Source organism: Talpa europaea (genome assembly GCF_964194135.1).
Source record: "Talpa europaea genome assembly, chromosome: 7".
NCBI lineage: Eukaryota > Metazoa > Chordata > Mammalia > Eulipotyphla > Talpidae > Talpa > Talpa europaea.
The window spans coordinates 116,030,518-116,054,529 of NC_140074.1; the positions used below are offsets into that span (position 1 = coordinate 116,030,518).

Sequence of the window (24,012 nt, forward strand, 5' to 3'; positions counted from 1 at the left end):
GGATTCAAAGATTCTTTAAACACAAATAAACTGAAAGAACAAACAAAAAAGCTATTGCAGATACTCCAGTCAGGCTGCCATCTCCTCCTTTATTTCCCTTCCTTGAAGAGGAGCTGAAAGCCAATCTTTCCTTCCTCCAGGTGTCCCAGCAAATTCAGGGTGTTCCTGTGCAAGATGGCCCTGAGTCCTGGGAATTGATTTATGGGGAGAGAGCTTGAATTTCAAGGCAGTACTTCTGCTGACTTGTGGGGTGCCCGAGTCCAGTGGGAGAGAGTGGGCCTCGGTCTCCTTATCAGCCTGACTCCTGTTAGGGCTGACAGGAAAGTAAAAGATTACACATACCAAAAGTCCTTTGTGGGCATGAGACAGAACTTGAAAATACAAACACAAGAGTGTATACTTAGGGGCCTCCCCGGTGGCGCAGCGGTTGAGCGCTGGGTGGCGAAACTGCGCGCGGCCTCTGCGGCGCCGGTTCGATCCCCGGCTGCTCCCCGGCCACCAGAGGAGGGTCCCACATGGCGTGCAGACCTCTCCTGCCGCCCGCTGCTCCCCTCAGCAGTGTACTTCGGACCTTCTGCCTGCTCTGCTCCCCGCTCTGGCTCTGGTGAATTCTCTCACCCTCCCGCGCTTCTGACTGTACCCAGTGCATGTAAAAACAAACAAACAAACAAACCAGCAAACAAATAAATAAAGCATGCCTCTATAAAAAAAAAAAAAAAAAAAAAAGAGTGTATACTTAGGGTCTCAGTAAGGATAAAGGAGATTTTTGCAGTAACTTCTGCTGAAGGGCTGGGAGAGGTGGCCCAAGAATGCTCATCACTTCTTTACCAACCCTGGAGCCAGCCCTCTTCCTGGGAACAGTGATGAAACAGCCGATAGGATCATGGCATCTGGCCCTTGTGCCAGGCTCTTCATCTGCACCCCACCGGCACCTTTGCCTTTCTACCATATAATCGTGTAGACTTGCTTTCCAGAGCCCCTGCCTCTTCCCTGGGCTCTTAAGGATAGCTCTGGAGGGCCACAGGACAGCATTTTGTGTTCTGTCCTCGCTATCATGCCTTGAGGTGGGTCAGAAGCTCTAAGTGCTATCCAGATTGCCAACTGTTTTTTTAAGGATTTATTTTATTTATGCATACAAGAACTAGAGTATAGGCCAGAGGTGCAGGGCAATGAGCGGATTCACCAGAGACAGAGTAGGGAGCAGAACAGGTGGAGTTTCTGAACTAGATTGCTGAGGGGAGAAGCAGGCAAGACAGGAGAGGTCTGCTGCGCCACACGGGTTATCTCCCTGGCTGGGGATTGAACTCATGCCACAGTGGCCGGCAATAGCTTGATAGTGCTGAGAATTAACCCCTGCACCACCAGGGAGGCCCCAGATTACCAACTTTTAATCTTAAACCCAGAATAGGAAAAGGAGTAATTGAAATGCTAACTTAGGAGATGAAGTCAGAACTTGAACCCAGCATGCCTGTCATACTAATTTACTAGGTAACCAGTTATAGGGAGGGAAAGAAAGAGGTTGGGCCCTCCCGAGTCTCAGAAAAAAAGAGACAAGCAGCTCAGGGGCCTTTCCCCAGGAGAGTGGGCTGAGCCTACATGTATGACCAGACAAAGTCAGAGCCCATGGTAGAATTTGAATTGACCCTGTGATAACAAGATTTTCAATTTTATTCAAATATTTGGGCACCTGCCAAATTCCAGCTGTATGCTCGCAGCACTGTGTGTGTGTGTATGTGTGTATGTGAGGGGGCTACAAAGATAAATTAGAGATTGTCCTTGGCCTCTAGTTGGTTATTATTTAGGACTTAGAAATTCCCATAATCCAAGAAGGCGGGTGATAAGTACTAGAAGAGTACAAAGTACAGAGAAAACTCAGAAAATTCTGAGATGTGCCTTCTAGGGAATCCAGAAGGCTTTGTGGAGGTGGAGGCAGAGGCAGTTAACTGGCCCTGACAGATGGGTCAGATTTCAATCTCGGGCACAAGTGTGAAGCCTCAGAAGAGGAAAAGTGCAGGATGTGGGTGGGAAATTGTATGGAGTGTATTTTGTCCAGGAGAGAGACCTTGAAGAGGAATAAAGTACAGGGGAAAGGTAAGTGGACTGGGGCATGAACCTTTGATGACCATCTTTGAAAGAGAACTTTTGAAGAGTTTTAACAGAAGTGTTGAAATCATTTAAAAGCAGGTGTCAATGCATACATAAAACACATTCAGACAACATGTGATTGCTATATGTGTGTAAAGCATGTAAATATGGAAAAGGCAAGACCTACAAGGATGTAAATCTCAGAGTGTTATTAGTGATTATGGGTGTTGAGAGATGTGAATTTTTTTTTTGTTTGTTTTGCTCATATAGTGTATTTCTTGACTTACCTCAATTTACTCTTACTACTTTTGGGACTATGTCATTTTCATTTGTTTTAAATGAGTACATATTATATGATTGCAGAGGGGGGTGACTTAGAAATATACCAGGAATTAGATAAAAACTGAGGCTAAAAGTTGTGCATGCAGTGAATTATTTATGATGTCCAAATCCAAAGGGGGGAATATATCAAATGTCAACTAATGTGGGGGTAGCTAAGCAATCATTGTATGTCAGTAATATTATGTAGTCATTAAAAATAACAACTCTGTAGCTGTTTATACTTGAAAAAGGCTATATAAAATGGGTGGAATGAAGCAGCATGTAATATAGTACATTTCATGTTGATTACTGCCATGTTAAAATATAGGTAAATACTTAAAATGAAGTTGGAGAAATGTGGATAGTGTTATTGGTGCCTCTTTTTGTAGTGGTAAAGTCTGCACAACATAAAATTTACCATTTAACCATTTCAGTTTCCAATCCAATGTCATTAAGTACTTTTACAATGTTGTGCAGCTATCACCACTATCTGTTTCCAGAACATTTTCATCACCCCAAGCAGAAACTCTGTGCTATTAAACAATAACTATAAACCAGAGACACACTACGTGGGAGGAGAAGAGGGAGTGGCGGGGAAAGGAAGGATTAGTGTCAAAATAAGGGGGGGGGGTGCAATTGTATGGGGAATATAACCAAAATGAAAATGCATACATTGTGCAAAGATGAAAAAAGATGTAAGAATTATATAAAATAAAATATTTAAAAAAAAAAAAGTTGAAATCATGCAAAAAAAAAAAAAACCGAACAATAACTCCCTATTCCCTTCTCCCCTAAGTCCCTGGTAATCTTTGTTCTACCTTGCATGAATTTGCCTATTCTAGGTAAATTATATAAGTGGAGAATTTTACGTAAATTAATTTTACGTAAATTATTAAATAAAAATTTAATGAATTATGTAAATGTAATATTTTTCTTTTGTGTCAGTTTTATTTTGCTTAGTATAATGTTTTGAAGTTTCATCTGTGCTGTAGCACATATCACAGTTTCATTCCTTTATGAGACTAATATTCTCGTATGTATAGACCACACCTTATCCATTCTTCTGTTGGTGAATACTGGGTTGCTTCCACCTTTTGGCTCTTAAAGATAATGCTGCTACGACAACACGAAGTGCAAGTATCTCTTCCAAGACCCTGCTTTCCATTCTTTTATATAAGTCAATTTTTTTGTGTGTATATATACTTAAAGTGGAATTGCTTCCTCATGTGGTGATTCAATGTTTAAATTTTTGAGGAACTGCTGGCCTGTTAGTGTCTTTCTACTATAAAGTTCTTCAAGTTTAAACGTGCAAACCCTGGGATGCACATATGAATTACCAAGGTGTTACCACAGATGTGAAAGAATATCACTCTGTTTAAAGGAAAGACTCTCTATTGATCTTAAGATAGTAGAGTGTTTTAAATGTGGCCTTGGAAAACAGGGTCAACCCAGGTGATTGAAAGTTATGGATGATTCCAGAACCCTTACCTTTTATCAATAGTTTCAACTTTTTCCTTTTCCCAAAAAGCTTTAACCAAGATAAAAATAAAATGGATTTAGACTTGCTTTATTTTTAGGTTATACAGACAGAAATCAAAGGCAGAGGAGAGAATCAAAAGCCTTAGATATTTTTCTGAAGTGGATTGCTCAGTTCGAGATAGTTGAAAACATTTCCATTGTTCTCTTTATCTCAGTCTCCTAGGTTCTCTGGAGCTAACCCATCTTGAAGGGTTAGTCTTGAAGACTCCCTCAGTTAATCGGGTTGAACCTGTGCTGGACATAGGAGTCCTGCAGTGGGTACTGGAGGGAGGATGCAGATCAGGAGATACAAAATGGAAGAAAACTTGGGTTTTGTCTCTCAGGAAACTCAGTATGAAGAATTGGGTGGTCACAGTTCATGGTCCATTGGAACAGGAAAGAGATAGAGGACATGTGTAAAGTGAACCCTCATCCAAAGTAAAATGGTGTCAGTTGTTTCCAGTGATAAAGACCAACTGGTTAAGTAAGGACAGCTCTGATCAGGCTGTATGTGCTCTCAGAGGCTGCTTCAAATTCTTTTAAGTGGGAGAGGGATACAAATGAGGGCATGACAGTTGGGCAAGGCTTCCTAGAAGAGAGAAGGTTGGTTACCACGTCTCCCTCCTCCATGCTGATATCAAGGTGTGTGGGCTGTGCTCTCTTACAGCGAGCGTCCCATGTTCCGTGGCCCCAGAAAAGTCAGTGTGTAGGCCTCAGCCACCCCAGGTCCGACGAACATTCTCCCTGGACACCATCCTCAGCTCCTACCTTTTGGGCCAGTGGCCACGAGATGCTGATGGGGCCTTCACCTGCTGTACCAATGACAAGGCCACCCAGGTAATGAAACTCTTTCCTAATCAGATACGGGGTAAGGATGTAGGGGGATGGGCTGACTGAGGAGGCCCTGGGTTTACTTACCAACTTTCAGCCATTGGCATGATTTGTCCTAAGTCTAGGCTATTCATATTCATCATATAGGTTTTCAGCATCTGTTGTTTATGAGCTTGTTTTTCTTTGTAAACCTACATGAAAATGAGCTTCTGACTGGTGGAAAAGAGAAGTCAAGTTTGGTTTTTCAGTTTAGCTTGGAGTATTCATGTGTGAATAGGCAAACTATGCCTTTGGAATTTACTCCAGGGTTTAAAAAAGTAAGATTTACCTTGCTAAAATGAAACTGAGGCCAACATTCAATTGAGTTTGCATTCCCCAGACAACTGAAGAAGTGGCCAAAAAAGTGTGTGGAGCCAGGCTAGATCTCGCTGGAACAATAGGACTAGGAAGTTCTTGGATAATAATGAATGGATCACTAGCTGAGGCAGCTCCGTGTGGGAGCTCTATGGATACACTGAAGCCCCATGGTGCTTAGGTCCCCCTCACTATTTTCCTGCACTATGATCTTTTCATGGAGAGCCCTGACCTTGGAAGGAATCTCCACAGATCTTTCGGTCCACTTGTCAGTTTTGAATCATTTTTGAATAAATGATGTTAACTGGAGCAAGAGGTCATCTCATGTAGATGAAATTTTGGAAAAAGGACTTTTTTTTAAGATTTATTTATTTATACAAGCACTGGGTATAGTCAGAAGCGCGGGAGGGTGAGAGAACTCACCAGAGCCAGAGCAGGGAACAGAACAGGCAGACTGACGAAGTACACTGCTGAGGGGAGCAGCAGGCACGGCAGGAGAGGTCTGCGCGCCATGTGGGACCCTCACCAGTGGCCAGAGATCGAACCGGCGCTGCAGAGCCTGAGGGTGGCTTCACAGCCCAGCGTTCAACCGCTGCGCCACCAGGGGAGGCCCGAAAAAAGATATTTCTTAATCTGATTCAAGACTTCAACATTCTTCGCAGTTAAGTTTTTAAGAATCAGATCTTTTCCCTTTATGTGCAATTTAAACCCATTCCTGTTCAACTTCAGAACAAAGGGATGGTTCTCAGGTAAGAGGAATGGGGTGGGAGCACACAGGCCCTGTGGCAGATCTGCATTTGGGGGGCAGTGCAAGTCAGCTCTTCCTTTGCAAATTGGGAGAGTGCTCTGCTCAGCCTGCTGATAGGCAGGGACACCAGCTGGGAAAGGGTTTTGTGAGCTCACTTTTCCCTGCCTCCTCTTCACATCAATCCCTTTCTTTGATTTTTTTTTTTCTTTTTTGAATGAGATCCATTTTCAAATGTTATTACTGAATGTTTGAATGCCCAGTACTGTTCTTGGCATGTTAGAATGAAGAATGAGGAAATGAGGACAAGATTTGGCCTCTGTGAGTCTGGATGCTGGTTCCATGAAGGCCAGTGAACAGACAGCCAAAAGATGAGATGGAGCCAAATGTCTGGCACAGTTTAGAGGAGGGGAATTCTCATGGGAATACCCCACCTTGAACCAACAAGAATTTGCTGTAGTTAAACTCCATGGGCCTTTATAGTTCCATGGACAGTGAAGGGAGAACACATTCCAGCTAGAAGAGCACACCTACTTCCTGTGCTCCCCAGATGCTGTTGGTCTCTGTATCTTTTGAAAGGAACAAGTATGATCTGTATGCTTCCCCCTGATGGGCCTGGAGCATTCACCTCTCTTTTCAGTGGAGTGGTTAATCCAAATAATGTATCTAGTCAAGGAGGACTTCTTGGAGATGTAGGAGTTGAGGTGGCTTTGAGTGTGTGAGTTCATGACTGCACCCTCCTCATGTCAGACAGCCCACCTAGCCCTGTCTCTGTCACTTCCTGCAGTCAGCCTCCCAGAGGCCTCCATCCCACTCCTCAGATAACCTCATCTTTATCAACTCAAGGCAGGGTTGCCTCAGAAGTTCCCTAACCAGATTTAGAGGCCTGGGCCCCAGGCTGTGTTTTTGCTCAGGCTCTAGCTACAGGCCAGATCTTTTATATAACAAGTCTGGGCTTCCTGCCACAGCCAGACAGAGGTCAGTGATGTGCCTCCATGGGTCTGGCAAGACCGTGTCGTGCAACTTTCCTCTTTTCCCGGGATGGGCTCCAGCCCTCGAGGAACTCATAGCAACCTGTCAATATTGTGGCTGCAGTCAGGAGGTGGGAGGATTCTGATCAACGTAGGCATCCAAATGAAAATATGCACTCTGCCCATCTTTCATTCCTGGCCTTCTGAGAACTTTCTGCTTCTAGGTTTTGGGCTCCACTCAAATTCCTGCTTGAGCCTCCTGGCCTGGCACCAGCCCTCTTCCTCAACACTGGCATAACATTGCCTGACAGCGCCCTGAGTGGTTGGTGTGCCTTCCCTTCTGAGTGCCTGTGTATTGCCCAGAAAGGACTGGAGATGAGGGAGAGGTTTTATTGGAGAGATCCTAGGGATAGTGGAGAAGGGCAGAGGGAAGGGTAAGGAGGCAGGATTTATGGGAGTCCTCGAAAGCTTTTAAGTTGTTAAAAAAAAAAAAAATAGATGAAGCCAGACCCTTTCCCTAATTCCTTTAAACTAGAGAGAACCTGTTTTCACCCCTTACCCCCATCTTTGCCCTTTTCCTTCTAGCCACACCAGTATAATACACCCCCAACATCCGGCAGCCTCGCCACTGTGCTCTTACTTGTCCTTCCCCCACCCCATCCCTGCCTAGCCCCTGCCCTAGGAGGCAGAGTATTGTTTGGAGACCACATCAGCCCTGGCATTCCCCTGGCATGCTTTGCAGTGAGGACGCATCCGTCATTGAGGTTTGCAGCTCAATGAGCCAAGCAGCTCCTTCTCTGAACCCCTAGAGCAAGCTAGGGCCCTGCCATTCCAAGCAAGTCCCAAATCTGGGCAGCAAGGACAGAATTTTGCATCCTCAAGACTTCCTCACACGACCAGAGAGGGGGTTAAAGGCTCTCAGTTCTCCGCGATCCCAGGTTGCCGGCGGTACCAGTATTCCCGTGCTGGACTCAGCTGGGTTTCAAGCTCTAGGCAGATGCAAAGGGATCATGGTTAGTCCCCAGGCAGCGTCCCACAGTCTGATGTGAAAGATGGGTTACCCAGCTATTTGGGACCAAGGAGGGAGAGAGGTGTGGATGTAAACTGGGTCTGGGAGGGAGGAGATATGACTGTAGTAAGCAGGGAAGGAGTGCTGTGATCTGCTGCATGCTTGGAGCCCCGGTCTCCCAGTGATCAGCATGGCGGGGCAGGAAGAGCTTGGGTGCGGTGGGAGCTGGATGCAGACTTGTCGGCTGGGGCAGACAAGGGCGGCTCCCAGGTGGAGCCATCCTCTGGAGGATGTTTCTTTGTGTCTTCCAAACATATATATATGTATATTGTCCCCATTGTGGACCACCCTTCCCCAGTTCAGCTGGTAAAGCAAAGCTGGCTCCCAAGTGCTGAGGGCTAGCCCTCTGGCAGCTGGGTCCAGGCCAGGGTGGCTGATGGCAGCACATGCTGTGGTTGCGGTCACCCCAGGCCCTTGCTGTGCAAAGCCTCTGAGTCTTCATGTGCTCTTCTGGAGGGAGGAAGTGGTCTCACCACAGCTGGAGCGGCTGTTTGAGCAAAGTTCCCCCACCAGCCGCCACCTCCTGCAGACAGAGGGGACCCTGGGTACCTGCTTTGCCTGCCCCCCCCCACTCCATTTTTCTACTCCTCTCCAGCCCCGTTTCCTCTGCCTTGTTTCTCTGTGTGCTCCAGATAAGGTGAGAGTCTCCATGATTCATTTTTTTTTCTTTAGATCCAACTTAACCTTTGGGGAAAAAGAATAGCTTAAGTCCTTGACAAACCTGATGGAATGTCCCAAGGCCACAAACATGTTTTTTTGGGGAAGACTTCCCTTTCTGTGACTTTTCCCCACCTGGGTACTATCTCCCTCCTTTTCCCAAGCCCTTGCTTCGGCACTTAGTGATGACACACAGAGCAGTCTGCCCATTGCGGCCTTTCCTTGTGGGTGTGGGGGCCTGGGCACTGTGCCTGTTTTCCACACTGATGAGCAGGACCAGTTGTTTAGCATATGGTTTGACAAATGCGCACAATACTTGAAAACTGGTCCATGATGGAAAATCTGAGAGTTGCTCGGTCACTGTAAGGCCAGAGATGGTGGCCTGAGCCACCTGCTGCCAAAGTGCTGGGAACCGGCCCACAGACCACCCTCAGAGCCTTTTCCTGCCTCTTTGTTTACCCAGAGTCCTGAGAGGCTGAGTCCCTGCCGAATTTCAATTCAGTTACATCCGTCGATACCTGGCCTGGCACCATGCTGCTCTTTGCCTCTGCGCAGGTGCTGTGTTTCCAGGGCTTAGCTGGGCTCTGCCAAAGTCATGGGCACAGTTCAGGCCAGGGCTCTTTCTGCTTTGTAGTCCAGATGGGATTGGGGGACAAATACTCAGGTTCCAGCTTAGAGGGTTTTCAGCTCCTTCCCTCCCCCAAGGAATGGGAGATCCATTCCTTGCCTCCTCCAGCTTCTGGTAGCTGCCAGCATTCCTTGGCTGATGACCACATCCCCCCATCTCTTGCCTCTACCATCATATCACCTTATCTTCTCTGTGTCTAATCTCCCTCTCCTAAGGATATTCATAATGGTGTTTAGGGTCCACCCAGATAATCAGACTGCTTTTTGGAAAGCTGTCTCCCACCCTCACACCCAGTTATCCTTCTACATATTGCTCTGGGATCTCAGAATCCCAGACAAGGCTTCCTTGGTCTAACCCATCCAGTTTTGCATAATCTGAGCATCATCTTGCACAGTTGGCTGATACCACTCATGGCTAGTAAGTAGCCCTGCCTCTCTCTCAGCTGTTCCCCCTGGGCCAGGGTGTTAAAATAAATCTGTTCCAGTGCATGAGTTCCCTTGACAAACATGACTTTGACCTACTGCACTCAAACTCTACTCTGCTTCCAAAGGAGCATCAGGAACAACTTCTTACAATATTGACATGCAACATATCTTGACTCCTGTTGTGGCTTGAAAAGTCACTCCTTGGGGGTAGCTTCTCTTAAATGTGACTTTTCTAAGCTTCAAGGAGATTTTGGCCTAGACCTCTGTGGTGAGACACTGAGGAGGAAGGACCTGTCAACCAGGGGCCCTGGAAGTGAGGGGCAGGACATAGTCCCCACTCTTTACACTCCCAGTTCAGGTGGAGGGGACAAAGCCCACACCTGTGCATACTTAAGGCTGGCATATAGACAGCCTCAAACACAGGATAACCTACCACGTTAGGTTCCCAAGGCTGCTGTAACAAAGTGCCTTAAACATAGTGGCTTAATGGGCCTCCCCGGTGGCGCAGCAGTTGAGCTGTGGGTTGCGAAGCTGCCCATGGCCTCTGCGGCGCCGGTTCGAGCCTCGGCTGCGCTGCTCCCCGGCCACCGGAGGAGGGCCCCACATGGCGCGCAGACCTCTCCTGCCACCCGCTGCTCCCCTCAGCAGTGTACTTCGGTCCTTCGGCCTGCTCTGCTCCCCGCTCTGGCTCTGGTGAATTCTCTCACCCTCCCGCGCTTCTGACTGTACCCAGTGCATGTATAAACAAATAAATAAATAAAAAACATGCCTCTAAAAAAAAAAAAAAAAGTAGTGGCTTAACATAACAGAAATTTATTCTCTCACAGTTCTGGAAGCCAGAAGTTCCAATTCTGTTTCAGTGGGCCAGGATCAAGGTATTGGCAGGGCTGTGCTCTCTGGAGGCTCTCTGGGTGATCCATTCCTTGCCTCCTCCATCTTCTGGTAGCTGCGAGCATTCCTTGGCTTATGACCACATCCCCCCATCTCTTGCCTCTACCATCACATCACCTTATCTTCTCTATGTCTAATCTCCCTCTCTTAAGGATATATTCATAATGGTGTTTAGGGCCCACCAGATAATCCAGTATAATCTTCCCATCTCGGGATCTGTAATTTAGTCACATCTGCAAAGACTATACCACCCGTAACATTTGCAGGTTCCAGGGATTAGGATCTGATATCCTTGGGGGGCCAGTTTTCAATCTGTCACTCCTACTGACCTCATCTCCTACTACTGTGCCCTTCACTCTCTCTCTCCAGCCAAACTGGCCTCCGTATCATTCTCAACACATGAGCTCAACTCCTGCTTCAGAGCCTGTGCACTTGCTATTCCCTCATCTGGATCCCTCTTCCCTTCCATAGCCTCATGGCTGCTCCCTTGTTTCCTTCCTGTTTTTATGCAGATATTACCTCATTGAGGACTTCCTTGAGATTTAATATCATGTTCCCCCACACCCATGCAGCAGTCCATGTATTTTTCTCTTCTGTACTTACCACTGTTTAAACGGTATCTGCAATTGTGTAAACTCAAAGGGGACGGGAGTTTTGTTGTTTGTGCACTGTTGTGTCCCCAGTGTGTGGAACAGTTTCCGGCCCTGGAACAGTGGCTGATGCATGAGTGGTGTGTAATCATGCGGAGGAGACGCAGGGCAGAGCAGCAGTCAGCATGAGGTGGGCAGGTTAGGAAAGGCTCCCTGTGTGGAGACTGGGCAGGGTGGGCCACCTTAGACTGGGCTTAGGGGTTAAGGGGTCAGGAAAGAAAAAGGAGAGGGAACTAGGTTTCCCTGGGGTGGGACAGAGAGCCTAGGGTTGAGAGCCCCTGGGGTGGAGGGGAACGGGGTGATAACTAATGCCAACGGGGTGATAACTATGGTGGTGAGGCAAAGCAATGGCATTAGTAGCACAGCTTCCAGCAGAGGTAGGGGTTGCCAGGAAATAATGCTGAGCAGAGGAATGTGGGTAAAATAGATGGAGGGAGAAGACTGCCCCTAGCTGCCATGAATTTTCACATCCTTTCTGAACTCCAGTGCTAGCCTGCATTTCTCCTTCACCCCCTCACACATCCCAACTAAAGAGTCTGAAGAGATGTTAGTAGAACCAGCGACAGCCTGAATGTGGCTGTTTTTCCTGCCTCTCACCACTCACCTGTGAGCACAGCATCTCCTCGAGGAGAGCGCTGGGCCTCATCACTAGGGCCTTTGTCACCCTCCTCTGTGGTCTCTGTCATCTTTGCAGGGACAGCAGGCTTGGTGGGACTCAGGATTTGATTAGCTCATCTGGCAATCTTCACAGCTGGGGGGAGGCATTTCCTTTGTCTGCTGGGCCTAGGTGGCCTTGGTCTAACCCATCCAGTTTTGCATAATCTGGTCCAAGTGGACCTTCCTCCTCACCTTCCTGAGGCTCTGTCTGCCAACTCCCTGGTCTAGAGAGATGTGGGCACCTGGAGGGAGACCCGCTGTTTGTTCTGTCTACTGCCAGGGTCAGCTTCCCCTCTGGGGTGTGGGCCTGAAGCCTGTGCTCTCTGTCCTTTTCCTACAGGAGGGAGTTGGGGATGGGTCTCTGGCAGTCCCCTTGGGGTACTGGCATCAGGGAAGGGAGGAGGGCCTCGTCTCATCCTGACAAAGCACAGCCCAGGAAAGGTCCTGCCTGGCAGGCTGCTGGGAGGAGGAAGAGCCAGGGAGATGCAAACCCTGCCTCTCCTCTCCCTGCAGCTGTCACACAGGCAGTCTCACTGCCCTGCTTAGGCTGCTCCCTCCCCCCTCTTCTGAACAGCTGTTGGGTAGTGAATGGTTGGGTTTTTTCCCCTGCTTATCCTCCTCCTCTTCTGTTTGCAACAACCTCTCCGGGGAGGTCAGCAGATATGCTGGGGAGATGGTTCCCAGGCCCTCCTGGTTTTGGCAGCTTGTGCAAAGAAGTTAGAGAGGAACTGGTTCCACTGGAGCATCCCCCTCTGGCCTCCTTGGACTGGAAGTGGTAATGGTGGCGGTGGGGAGGCGTCTCAGCCTCATCTGCCTCGTTCCTAGGCCAACAACTTCCTCCCTTGGGTGGGGCCAAGAAGTGGGACTGCCTGGCTCCCAAGAGGGGCCAGGAATCAGGGCTGAGTTAGAATTCTGGCTCCCTCCTTTCTGAAAGTGTCTGTCCCCCTGTATACTCAGGAGGACTTCGGGTCCTCCAGCACTTATTCTGTAAATGCAGAAAAATCACAGAACAAGCTTGAGGCCCAGCGTCACACAGAAGTCAGCGATAGAGGCCAAGGCCTCTGTTGGCCTTTTTTCTATTTTACCAAGTAATGATTCCTTAATGGAGTTCTGTCTAGTAACTTGTTATCTTTGGGCCCCCAGGACCCTGGGCCTTTGCTGGGTGCATGGAATGTGAAAGAATCCAGAATTCCAGTGGGTCCCTGAACCCAGGCTTTTGAGGAGCTGCTTGGGATAGGGCAGTGCTGGGCACTGGTGGGGAGCACCTGGAATTATGGCAGCTCTAGTGCACGTGTAGAAGTCATAAGAGAGCAAAAAGCAGGTTGGCCTTATTGGTTCATCAAGGAAGTTACCGGAGGATGCAGATTAGAGCAGAGGCCATGCAGGTGGACTGTACAGGGGGCTGATGAGTGGATGACAGAGGAGCCTTTGGTGAGCCACCCCCTCTGTCCAGGGAATCGTGTGACTGCTTCTCCAGGTCCTGCCCGGGAAGCCCCTCTGACTCACTGGGTGTCTCTTCCTGTAGACCCCCCTGTCCTGGCAAGAGCTGGAAGGTGAGCGGGCCGGCTCCTGTACACACAAGCGCTCAGCGTCCTGGGGCAGTACAGACCACCGCAAAGAGGTAACTGCCCGCTTTGACTCCCTGGCCCGGGTAGCTGCCTCTTGTCCACCCACCTCCATGGATGCATTTGCTCCAGTGTAGACTCACATTGTCACTTGCTACTACCTAGCCTTTTCCTGATGAGCTGGCTCCCGCATAACTGTCTCCCCCCCACCCCACCTCTGGAGGCCAAGGCTTAGGCACTCAGAACTCCCTGCCTGCAGGGACTTGGCAGGGATGCTGTACCCTCCAGCCACCATTGCTCTCACTTGGAGGTTGGACCCAGATAAGAAGTTCAGAGACTAGAGAAACACAAGGCGTGAGCTCCTTGGGAACTGGACGTCCCCTTCCCCCCAACATAATTTTGCTCTTAATCCAGCCCTGTATTTTTTAAAGGAAAAAAAAATACTATATGTTCCCAAATACTTTTTCCTGGCTCTGCCTCTCTCAGGAGGGCTCAAGTCATTGAGGTTGAGTAGAGAAACCTGTGGACTGGAATTCAGAGATGCCAGACTATCTCTGCAGGCCTGCTGTGTGGCACCCAAGAGAGCCACTGGCTTAGAGTCATCCTTGGCTCCTTTAGTAGAGGGAGAGTAGCTTTTGCCCTCTTGGTTGTGAGAACACAGAGAAAATACGAGGTATCGGCACTATAGGTTTAAGACAAATGGGAAATGCAAATTATTTAGAGTCTGTCATTATCTGAGAGAGCAAGGTGAGCGTGGAGTGTGGTCTGAGTGATCTGAGTGGTCCCTGACAGCAGGTCTAAAAGCACTGTCTTCTTGGCAGTGGCCACAAATTATAAGGCTATGGGCAGGGGCCTTGCTCTCCAATTTGCATTGAGTTTCAGCCCCTATTTAAATAGCTCAGCTCTCCGAACTTTTGTCAGAGGAGGGTAGATAGGTCCAGAATTACATCTATTTCAGGGATAATATTCAAATTGTTAATAAGCCCTCATTGTAACAGGACGTGGAGGGCAGGATGAAATGTGATATTCCTTCTGGAGAGCCTACTCCTTGCTCTGAACTGTCTACTTTAAAATGGGGGGAAATACTTCCCATCCTTCCTGGTGCCAAGGCCTTTGAAATGACTGTGAATGTGCTTTGAGTAGGGAATTCAAAAATACCATTTCCCATTTCTATTAATAGAGTAGTGTTCCACACCTTCGAAATCCGTGAAAGACAAAAACAGTCTCCATGTTCTGTATTTTTAAGTTTTAGGAAACTTCTATCTGTGGGATGCAGGGTAATTGAGAAAATCAAATAATCTGGTTAAAAAGGTATCCAGCTTGCTTGATGACCTGTCATCACAGTTTTTAATACCACTGAGCTACTTTGAACCGGAAGATCTATCCTCCGGTTCGTGCATTTTCACGGGCCTCTGCCGGTAGCCCCACCTGGAAGGAGGGACCCAGCACACTTTTGCTTTTGTCTCACCTGCCTCTCTCTCCTGTCTGGGCTGCCAGATTACCAAGTTGAAGCAACAACTGCAGAGGACCAAGCTGAGCCGCGGTGGGAAAGAGAAGGAGCGGGGCTCCCCACTGCAAGGAGACCATGCTGTGCGGGGAGCTCTGAGGGTATGCTCCCCCCCCTCCAGCTGTCACTGCTTTGTCATCCTCTGTTGGGGGGAAGGTCCCTCATGCAGGCAGATCCTCTGTCCTGCTGCTGCTGAGCCCACATTGCAAGCCAAATGGCTAACTAGGTGACGTTGTAGTGCAATCTCGGACTTGCTGAGTGGCCCTGGGAGAGCCTCTTGCTATACCAAATTTCTCTCTTTTCCCCCTACACTGCCTCTACAGTAGAGGCAGAGATGCTCCTGCAGGCTCCAAAAGCACTCTCTAGACCACTTAAAGTTCTAACTTCTGGAGAAAACCGCAGTGGTGGACACAGTGCAATTAGTAACTGTCCCCACATCCTCCTTTCTTTGCTTGGTTCTACTGTGTAGACATGACCGTGACTCCCTGGTCAGTACTGATGACTTGGTGGGGCTTGGTGGGTTTCTGGGGATCAGTGATGGTTTCATTTGCCTCTTTCTCAGGCATCCCCTCCCAGCTTCTCCTCAGGGTCCCCTGTCCTGAGACTCAGCCCCTGCCTGCACCGGAGCCTGGAGGGGCTCAACCAAGAGCTGGAGGAGGTGTTTGTGAAGGAGCAGGGGGAAGAGGAGCTGCTGCGGGTGAGTGGGGACCATGCCCTGGGACGATCAGTGTCCACTGAGTCTGGGTGAGAGAGATGGGGCTTGCTGTCTGGGAGCTTGTAGGCTGTGAGGGCCACAGAACAACATGCCAATACCAGCCTGTAGAGGGAACACAAATTAAGTTTATTAGACTTAACTGCACTTAGCCGCGGAACAACTGAGCTAGGTGGGGCCATTGGGGGAAACTTTATGGGGGTGAATAGAGAGAAGGAGCAGGGGTTGGCAGCGAGGAGGGTCCCCAACTGAGAGGAATGGGTTAGGCATCATTCTTTAGCCAAAGCACAGCTCACTGTTCCCTGGGTACTCATCACCTGTGCCTTGGTTCATGCCGCCTGTGGCCTTCGTCATCACGTCCCTTTCCTCCGCCTCTACCTGGGCGCAGGCCTTTATCCTTCATGCCCAGTTGCCACTGTGCAGCCTTTTCCCCGCTACTCACTCATAGACAGAATTCTTTGCTACCTTTTTTGCAGTCTGAGGCACATTTTTATACTGACACAGTACAATCAGGGAATGCCAACAGGCGTGTACAATTCTAATGGACATCCTCCTCAGTTTTGTTTTGTTTTTTTAAAGATTATTTATGCATACAAAAGCTGGGGTACAGGCCAGAGGTGTGGGGGGTGAGAGGATTCACCAGAGACAGAGTGGGGAACATAACAGGCAAATGGACTGAAAGCACTGCTACGGGGAACAGCGAGCGGGACAGGAGAGGTCTGTCTCGCCATGTGGGTTGCTCCCTGGCTGGCCGGGAATTGAATTCATGCTGCAGAGGTTGCAGATAGCTTTCCTAGGTTGTGTCTTAACCCCTTGCGCCACCAGGGGCATCCTCCTCAGTTTATGATTGACTTGCTGGTTGATTTTTAATTTGCGTATCTGTGGGATTTTATACCCACCCACACACATACACATTTTAGTGAGCTGTGGGTACACTTAATGATAAGGGGGAGATGGGTATTGATTCCTGATCACCCATGTCCTTGTCTGGCGTGACCTGCAGCAGTCACAGTGTCCTGCTGGCTTGCCCCTGCTCACCCCCACCCCCCATGTTATTCATCTTTGTGTTCCCAGAGCCAGGCACGCAGACAGTTCCTGCCCTCAAGAGGCTCCCTGCTGGGGGCAGCATTCCGATGAAGCCACACAAATACATGTCATCTGAAAATTGGGCTGCAGGTGTCATGAGGGGGGGAGAAGGAAGTGCTGTGGAAAATGGCGACGGGCTTTCTTAGACTGGGGGTGACTTGGGAAAGTAGAACTTTAGGAAATGGTGTCTGTGTGTTAAGAGTAGAGGGCAGACGCCATGGCAAGAGCAGGGCACTCAGGTTACGGCAGCTCTGCAGGCCTGACCCACCCTTTTGCCCACAGATCCTTGAGATCCCTGATGGACACCGCGCCCCAGCTCCTCCCCAGAGTGGCAGCTGCGATCACCCCCTCCTCCTCCTGGAGCCTGGCAACCGTGCCAGCTCTCCCTCCGTGTCCCTGGCATCCCCCCAGCCTTCTGGCCAGGCCAGCCGCGAGGAGCACCGGGGAGCGGTGGAGGACCTGGCATCGGTCCTCAACGACAAAGGTAAGTGGAGGAGGCTGAGGCAGCAGAGCCAGCACGGGGTGGGGAGGGGAAGGCTGGGAGGTGCTGGTGGTAGGGATGTCCCCTGTCCCTTCTACCCCTCATCAATTTGAGACCCAGTGTTATTAATGTACTTGAATATCTTTATGAACCATCTTTCTCTTCTACACATTATACCAGTAATAAGAACCACCTTTTACATCAACTGATGTATAATTTTTAAAAACTCTGCTCCTAGACTTTTATATACGCCTCGCTGTAGTCAAAGAAGCAGTCCCTCCCAGCCCCACTCTGGGGCTGAGGTCAGGGCCCATGGTAGAAAGCCTGTGAATCTCTTCCCGTTACCAGAAACTGGTATCCAGGTGATTGGGGACAATATAAAATAAGGAAACACTGTCTCTTGCCTTGGGCCACACAGTTGGATCCCCATCAAAACCCAAGCTTTTCTCACTCCAGATCTCTCCTTTCCATGGTGCTGAGAGGATGAGCTCCGAGTCCTCCTGATAGTCATGACCCCTACCTACATTGTAAAGCACACTTGCCTGCATCATCTCATTGCATTCTCACAGCAACCCGGGAGGTAGCCCGGTCAAGGGCACAATCTAACAATACACATGGGTAAATAAGAGCACAAAGTAATAAGGAATACATGTGAGATAAATACAGATAAAGTCAATATTTGCAACCTAGGCAAAGTACATTCTCTGTGTGGAAAGTGAGAGGAATTTTATCCTACAAGTGGGGTTGAGTAAAGACTGCTTCTCTGAGTCAGTACAAGAGCTCTTCCTGGAAGAAGGGATAGATTTTCACGACTGTGGAGAGGAAGAAGCTGTGGTATGTTGGCAGGCAGGGCAGTGCAGTCTTGCAAGAAGGCAGAGCGAGACCAAAGTTGGGATTCCTTTAAGTCTGAGACTTGGCGTTCTAATTGCTGTCTATTTCCTGAGACTATAGAATTGGGATTAGATCTGATTTTTCCATCAGTTCGGCTGTATTTTTTTACCCTGTATAACAGGATATAAATTTTGGTCAGTTGCCTCAAGGGTTTTTGAAGGGTGAGTATAAACAAACAATCCAGACTAGCATTACCGCTGCCGCCCACCTTACCACCTCCACCAGCCTTGCCCCTCACACCACTGGACTTGGTCTTGCTCTGTTTGCAGCCTCCTCTCCAGGCCACCCAGCCTTTCTTGAAGACGGCAGCCCATCTCCAGTCCTTGCCTTTGCTGCCTCCCCCCGGCCCAATCACAGCTATGTCTTCAAACGCGAGCCCCCGGAAGGCTGCGAGCGAGTGCGTGTGTTTGAAGAGGCCACGTGAGTACGCCGGATGGACAGGGCAGTGGGGAGGGCCAGTGATAGGAGATTAGTCCTGTGTGGTCCCACCTGACAGGCCCTTCTTCAGTCTTGGACTCTCTCTCGTCCCTAGGTTGTTGTCAACTCTAGATTATCAGTATTGCAGTTTTTCCATGATCAAACTTGTTGACATTACCTACTCTGAGCACTTAAATCTTTGCTTATCATTATCTCCATAGAAACCTGCTCTCTGCCCACATGCCAGCCACAAGCGCAGCAGGAGCTGGAAGGGAAAGAGATCTGAAACCTAAATCCTTTGTTCCTTCTATTTTTTTTCATCCCTGGGGAAAGGTGTGAGAATCAGCTAGACCATACTCAGGGAGAGAACATCCTTGTAGCTCTCTTCAGGCAGAGATTCAAAGTGTCTCGTCCCCACAGATGTGGCAGGGGGAGCCTAAAGGTCTCCATTTGCTTCTAGAAGACCAAGTTTTCACCCTGCTGCTTCAGTGGTTCAGTTGTCACGAACTCCCAGACAGAAACATCCAGTCCTGGCAAGTAACGACTCTGGAATATTCCCAAACTAGACTGGAGAATTCAGAAGCCCGTTTTGCCTCGATTGCTTTCTATCATTCCCTCCCATTAACAGAGAGAATTGAGAGTTAACCTTTCCAAATGCCCCCTTAACAATCACACCCTGACCTCATTTCACTGCCCCTGCCAGCTTAACAGTCACCAGATTCACACTGGGAGCTGGGGTTTCAGTGGCAGTCAGGAGATGTACTAAGGAGGGATTTGGGTCCTTGGTGGCTCCATGCCTATCTCAGATGATGAGGGAGAGGATGACCCATGGGTGCAGCAAAAGGACATACAGAATCACACATAGGATTAATGAAGTAAACATTGCTTTGGGGGCTCTGCTCCCGTCATCACTGTGGCCTGCTATCTCTTCAAGGCTTTGCTGATCCACGTTATAGTTTAGCTACAACTTGGAATTGCTTGTGGGACTTCAGCTATTGCTTGTTTTGATTCTTTCATAGACTGAAAAGGTCTTGAAAATATCTTCAAGTTATCTCATCTAGCTTCTTTCACCTGTCTAAACCCTTTAAATGGACCTCATCCATCAGTTACTTTCTAGATATTCTGGTATAAAAGTCCTCAGCTCCTTTGGGCTCTCTACATTGTATCAGCTCCCCAAGTGGGAACTTCTTGTGTTTAGAGGTAGTCATTCCGCCACATTTTCCTCTCCCTCTCTACTAACACTGTAAGATGGCCTGGATTTCCCAGTGGGGGAATCAGCCTGTTTGGAGTCCTGCTGATTGCCCTCATATCCTTTGAGTGTTCTCTGGTGTCCTCTGGGTCACTTTCTTTCCACGTGGCTTTCACACACCGAGAGCATTTCCTCTCCTGCCCAGTGTCCGCCCCTCCATCAAGTCCACCTGGGAACTCCTGGAGATGGTGGACTATGCTGGGCCCCCAGGTCTTCCCAGATACACCCAGCTTATGGGCCTTTACCCCCTCCTACCCCTTCTTTCACCCCTCACCTGTGACCCCTCTACTGGTTTACATCGTGTTTTGGGAGTAGAGGGCTCCCCTTCCCACCTTCACGAGATAAGCCTTTTTGTACACGTGAAATACTATTGCACACTTACTGGGCTACAGTGTAGTGTGAACATAGTTTTTAATGCACTGGGAAACAAAGAATTCCCATCACTTGCTTTTTTGTAATATTCTCTATATGGCCGTGATCTGGGAAGCAAGCCACACTCTCTGAGGTGTGCCTGTGCTTTGAGAACTAGATAGTTGATGGAACCACTGGCAACACTGGCTGCCACACATCTTCCACACATTGATCTTCTCACCTGGAATCCTTATAACCAGCATCTTCCCTGGGCTGGAAGCATGGCCACACACTCCTCTTACCTTCAAGATTCCTTACTCTAGAACTCTCTGACCTAACCTCCTTTATCCTTCCATTTCCCCTACATGACTAGAAGGGCATGGATGATTCTTTCCACATGAAGGTGAGACCTGTTAGCCAAGACCACATGACAACTTAGGGTCTGGTTCTGTAAGGTCTGGCTGCGTCTCTCATAATTATTCTTTTCCTCCCAGCAAGGGTTTTGAAAAATCACAGTTTTCAAATAAGCTCACGAATTAGATTCTTGACGTCAGATTCTTGACATCAGTAGATTGCAAAGGGGCCTGATTTTGCCGCTCCCCCTCCCCCGCCCCAAAGACATTTGGCAATGTTAGGAGACAATGTCATGACCTGGCGGGGAGGCGGGGAGGTTTTAGGCATGTAGAGGGTAGGGACTAGGATGCTTTTAACCAGCCTACAAAGCACGGGACAGCCCTACAACCAGAACTTACCCTTCTCAAAATGTTAACAGTACTGAGATTGAGAAACCCTGCTTTTGATTATAGTCTGCCACAGTCTCTCTGCCTTCAGCAAGTAGTCTGTCCCCATTGTTCACTGATAAAATCCCTCAAGAGTCCCTGATTCTCCTCTTCTAGAATCACATTCTCAGAAAGTTCTCCTTCCTGTCTAGCTCCAGTATCTCCTGTTTCTAGCCAAAGTAGATTTCCTACCGTTTAGCCATCTGAAAAATGGGAAGCTGAGAGTCCTAAGACTGTCGTGAGCATATTTGCACATTGTTGCTCACTAACCAGTCATTTTGCTATCAAGCTCCCATCCCGTTTGAGCACAGACCCAGCGCTCGCGTTCCTCTGATGCCGTGACAGCGCTCATCCCTTCTCATTTGCTGTTTCTCTCTTCTCTGTGCGTGTATGTACACTTGTATATCTGTGTGTCTCTCTCTGTCCTCCAGGTCTCCAGGCCCTGACTTGGCCTTCCTGACTTCCTGTCCTGACAAGAACAAAGTTCATTTCAACCCGACCGGCTCGGCCTTCTGCCCCGTCAGCTTGATGAAGCCCCTCTTCCCCAGCATGGGCTTCATCTTCCGTAACTGCCCCTCAAGCCCAGGGTCCCCCCTGCCCCCCACCAGCCCCAGGCCACCACCTCGGAAGGATCCAGAAGCTTCCAAGGCCTCCTCCCTGCCATTTGAGCCGTGGCAGCGCACCCCGCCCTCAGAAGAGCCCGTGCTTTTCCAGAGCTCCCTGGTGGTCTGAGGGCCCCACCCCCACCACTTTCCCGTGGAGAGCAGTGCCTTGGTGGCAGGCCCCTCCCTAGTTCCCCTGAGGTGGGGGATGAAGGAGCCCTTCCTTCTCGGCCTTCGAGCACTTTCATTTATCGTGTCAAAGCTCTAGGTCCTCTTTCTGATGGACACTAGCCCCTCTGACTGAGGGAACCTGCCTTTTCCACTAGCAGCTGGGCAGCTCACAAGTCACACCTGTGTTCTTGCCACCTTTCTCACTTGGTGGAAAACACACCCAGAAGGTCCTGGGTCCCCTGCCCCTGGGTCTGAGTCCAAAGGACTGTACATGGGGCTCTTGTCCTTGTCATGGAGCAAGTTGGCCACAATCGAAGGAGAGGGAATACCACCGATTCCCTTCCCTCTCCTCCACAGACACAGAAGAGGAGACCGGAAGATAGATACCCCCATCCTCCCCGCCCCCCCCAACCTCCCCCTGATTGGAGGAGCTGACCAAAGCAGCCCGAAAGGGCCATAACACTTGACCAATCCAGCTGCTGGCAGAGGGGGGAACCAAGCGTTTTCCCAAGTGGCATTTTCATCTCGCTTTCACCCTGACAAAGATTGTCTTAAGCAGCAGCCCAGCCTGCCCAGCCCCAGGTGGGTGATGGGGAAGAGGGAGAGCTGGCATTCCTCCAGGTGGCAAGTGGTGACTCTGCACCCTCCACCTGCCCCAGGACTGGGTTGGATTAGAAAAATGCCTATTTTCTTGTATCGATGTAGAAACTCTATTTTCTCCCAAAGACACTATTTTTGCAGCTGTTTGAAGTTTGTATATTTTCCGTATTGCAGAGCTTACACAAAATTGAAGAATGTTAATGTTCCAGTTTTCTTATCCTGTGTTTAGAGGTTTTTTTTTTTTTTTTTGCAGATCTTGGTGTTAATAAACTAAATAAATAAGTATTCCCAACAGCTTGAAGTTCCGTTAAATATTTTTGGAAGGAGGGAGCGGAATGGAGATGTATTGATCCCTTAGTCCTTGTTTTCAAGAGGGGCCTTTACTTACCCATGTAATGATGTGGATGTGGGTGCTGTACAGGTGGACACAGGGTCCTTGTCCTCAGCCCACCAGGCTTGGACTCCTTACATAGATATTTAAACAGCAGATCCAAGTAAAGGATGTTTGTGATAAAGAAGGGGTGTGTATCCTGGGGGTGTGTGGATGAAGAGACACTGGGGAAGTCATCCATTCTTGGGTGAATTTGGGAAAACTTCCTAAGGAGGATGAGTTTCATAGAGGAAGTGAGGTGCCAAGGGGAGAGGGTTTGACATTGTGGGTACTTTTTATATCAGCAAGGGGCACAAGACCAGGGAAGGGCATCCAGGTTGCATCAGTTTTAAGGAAGCTTTACCTTTTTTTTGAGTATTCTTTCATCTCAGTGAATACCCATGACACAGAGGGTAGAAAAAACTTCCTGTTCTTTTGCAGCCCGTCTGCTTTTTAGTGCTGTGTTTGTAAACGTTCTTGGCCTTTTTTTTTTTTTTTTTTTTGTAAATTGGTGCTTTGCAACTTACAAAACATTTGCATAAAAGACAGTATCCCCACTGTGTTTGTGAAAAGTTGACTACCCCCATGGCATTCACAATACAATGGTATTTGTCATAATATCTCAAGACAAACTCCTAAGTCAGACTGTCCCAGATTACTACTCATTGGCTAGGTAAGCATTAGATACCCTGTTAAGTGTTTACATAAAATGTCATTGAAATATCAATAAGAGAAAGGTAGTAAATCTCATTGTGCTAATGAGGGAATGACAGAAAGACTGAATAAGTTGCCCCAAAAGATACAAAGTGGGGAAACTAAGGCTGGGAACCAGGTATTGAATCCAGCGCCTGTGATTTTTACACACTCATAGTGCACTCATATTCCCATTATATTCAAATAGGAAACCTCACTCAGAGTTTGAAAGCTTTGAAGTCCCAGCTAGTAAAGAGGAAGAGCTGGGACTGGAACCCTGGTCTGTTACCTGAGCTGGTCTCCCTGTCCTGGAACCAGAGGCTGATTCAGTGGAGAAAGCCACTGGACAAGAGAACAAATATGGGGGTGACCCCCACCAATATAAAGGAAACAGGACTGGGAGCAGACCCTATTTCTCTTACCCCTCCCCCAAAAGATGTTTGGCCAATCCCCAAAGCCTCAGTGAGTCAGGCCTGGAGTGATGGGTGTGGTGCTGCCCCGAGTTTCCTTCCTTTGCCTTAGGCTGTGCCAAAGGAGCCAGAGAGGAGACTAAACTTCTACCCAGATAGCTACTTGTTATTGTTGGGGGCGGGGGCGAAGGAGGAGAGGCTAGGAGAGTGGGGGGCGGGGAGGGGTTTGGGGAGGGTAGAAGAAAGATCTGGGGCTAGTCACCCCAGCTTTGGTGCCAGCAGGTGGAGGAGGCCCAACACTTGGATAAGGGAAGGGTCGAACCAGG

The 24,012-nt window shown here is 48.7% G+C and overlaps 1 protein-coding gene across 1 annotated transcript in view; it reads left to right on the top strand.

The window, feature by feature from the left end:
* FAM117A (family with sequence similarity 117 member A) overlaps positions 1 to 21,572 on the top strand; it is a gene marked incomplete at both ends in the record, with an annotated part of 43,454 nt that extends 21,882 nt beyond the window's left edge. Inside the window, 7 exons of the mRNA XM_084239412.1 lie at positions 4,592 to 4,761; positions 13,328 to 13,423; positions 14,865 to 14,975; positions 15,437 to 15,571; positions 16,955 to 17,156; positions 18,314 to 18,464; positions 21,272 to 21,572. Of these exons, the coding sequence (XP_084095538.1) occupies positions 4,592 to 4,761; positions 13,328 to 13,423; positions 14,865 to 14,975; positions 15,437 to 15,571; positions 16,955 to 17,156; positions 18,314 to 18,464; positions 21,272 to 21,572 (1,166 nt within the window). The remainder of the gene's footprint in view (positions 1 to 4,591; positions 4,762 to 13,327; positions 13,424 to 14,864; positions 14,976 to 15,436; positions 15,572 to 16,954; positions 17,157 to 18,313; positions 18,465 to 21,271) is intronic.
* Between the last annotated feature and the right edge of the window lie 2,440 nt (positions 21,573 to 24,012).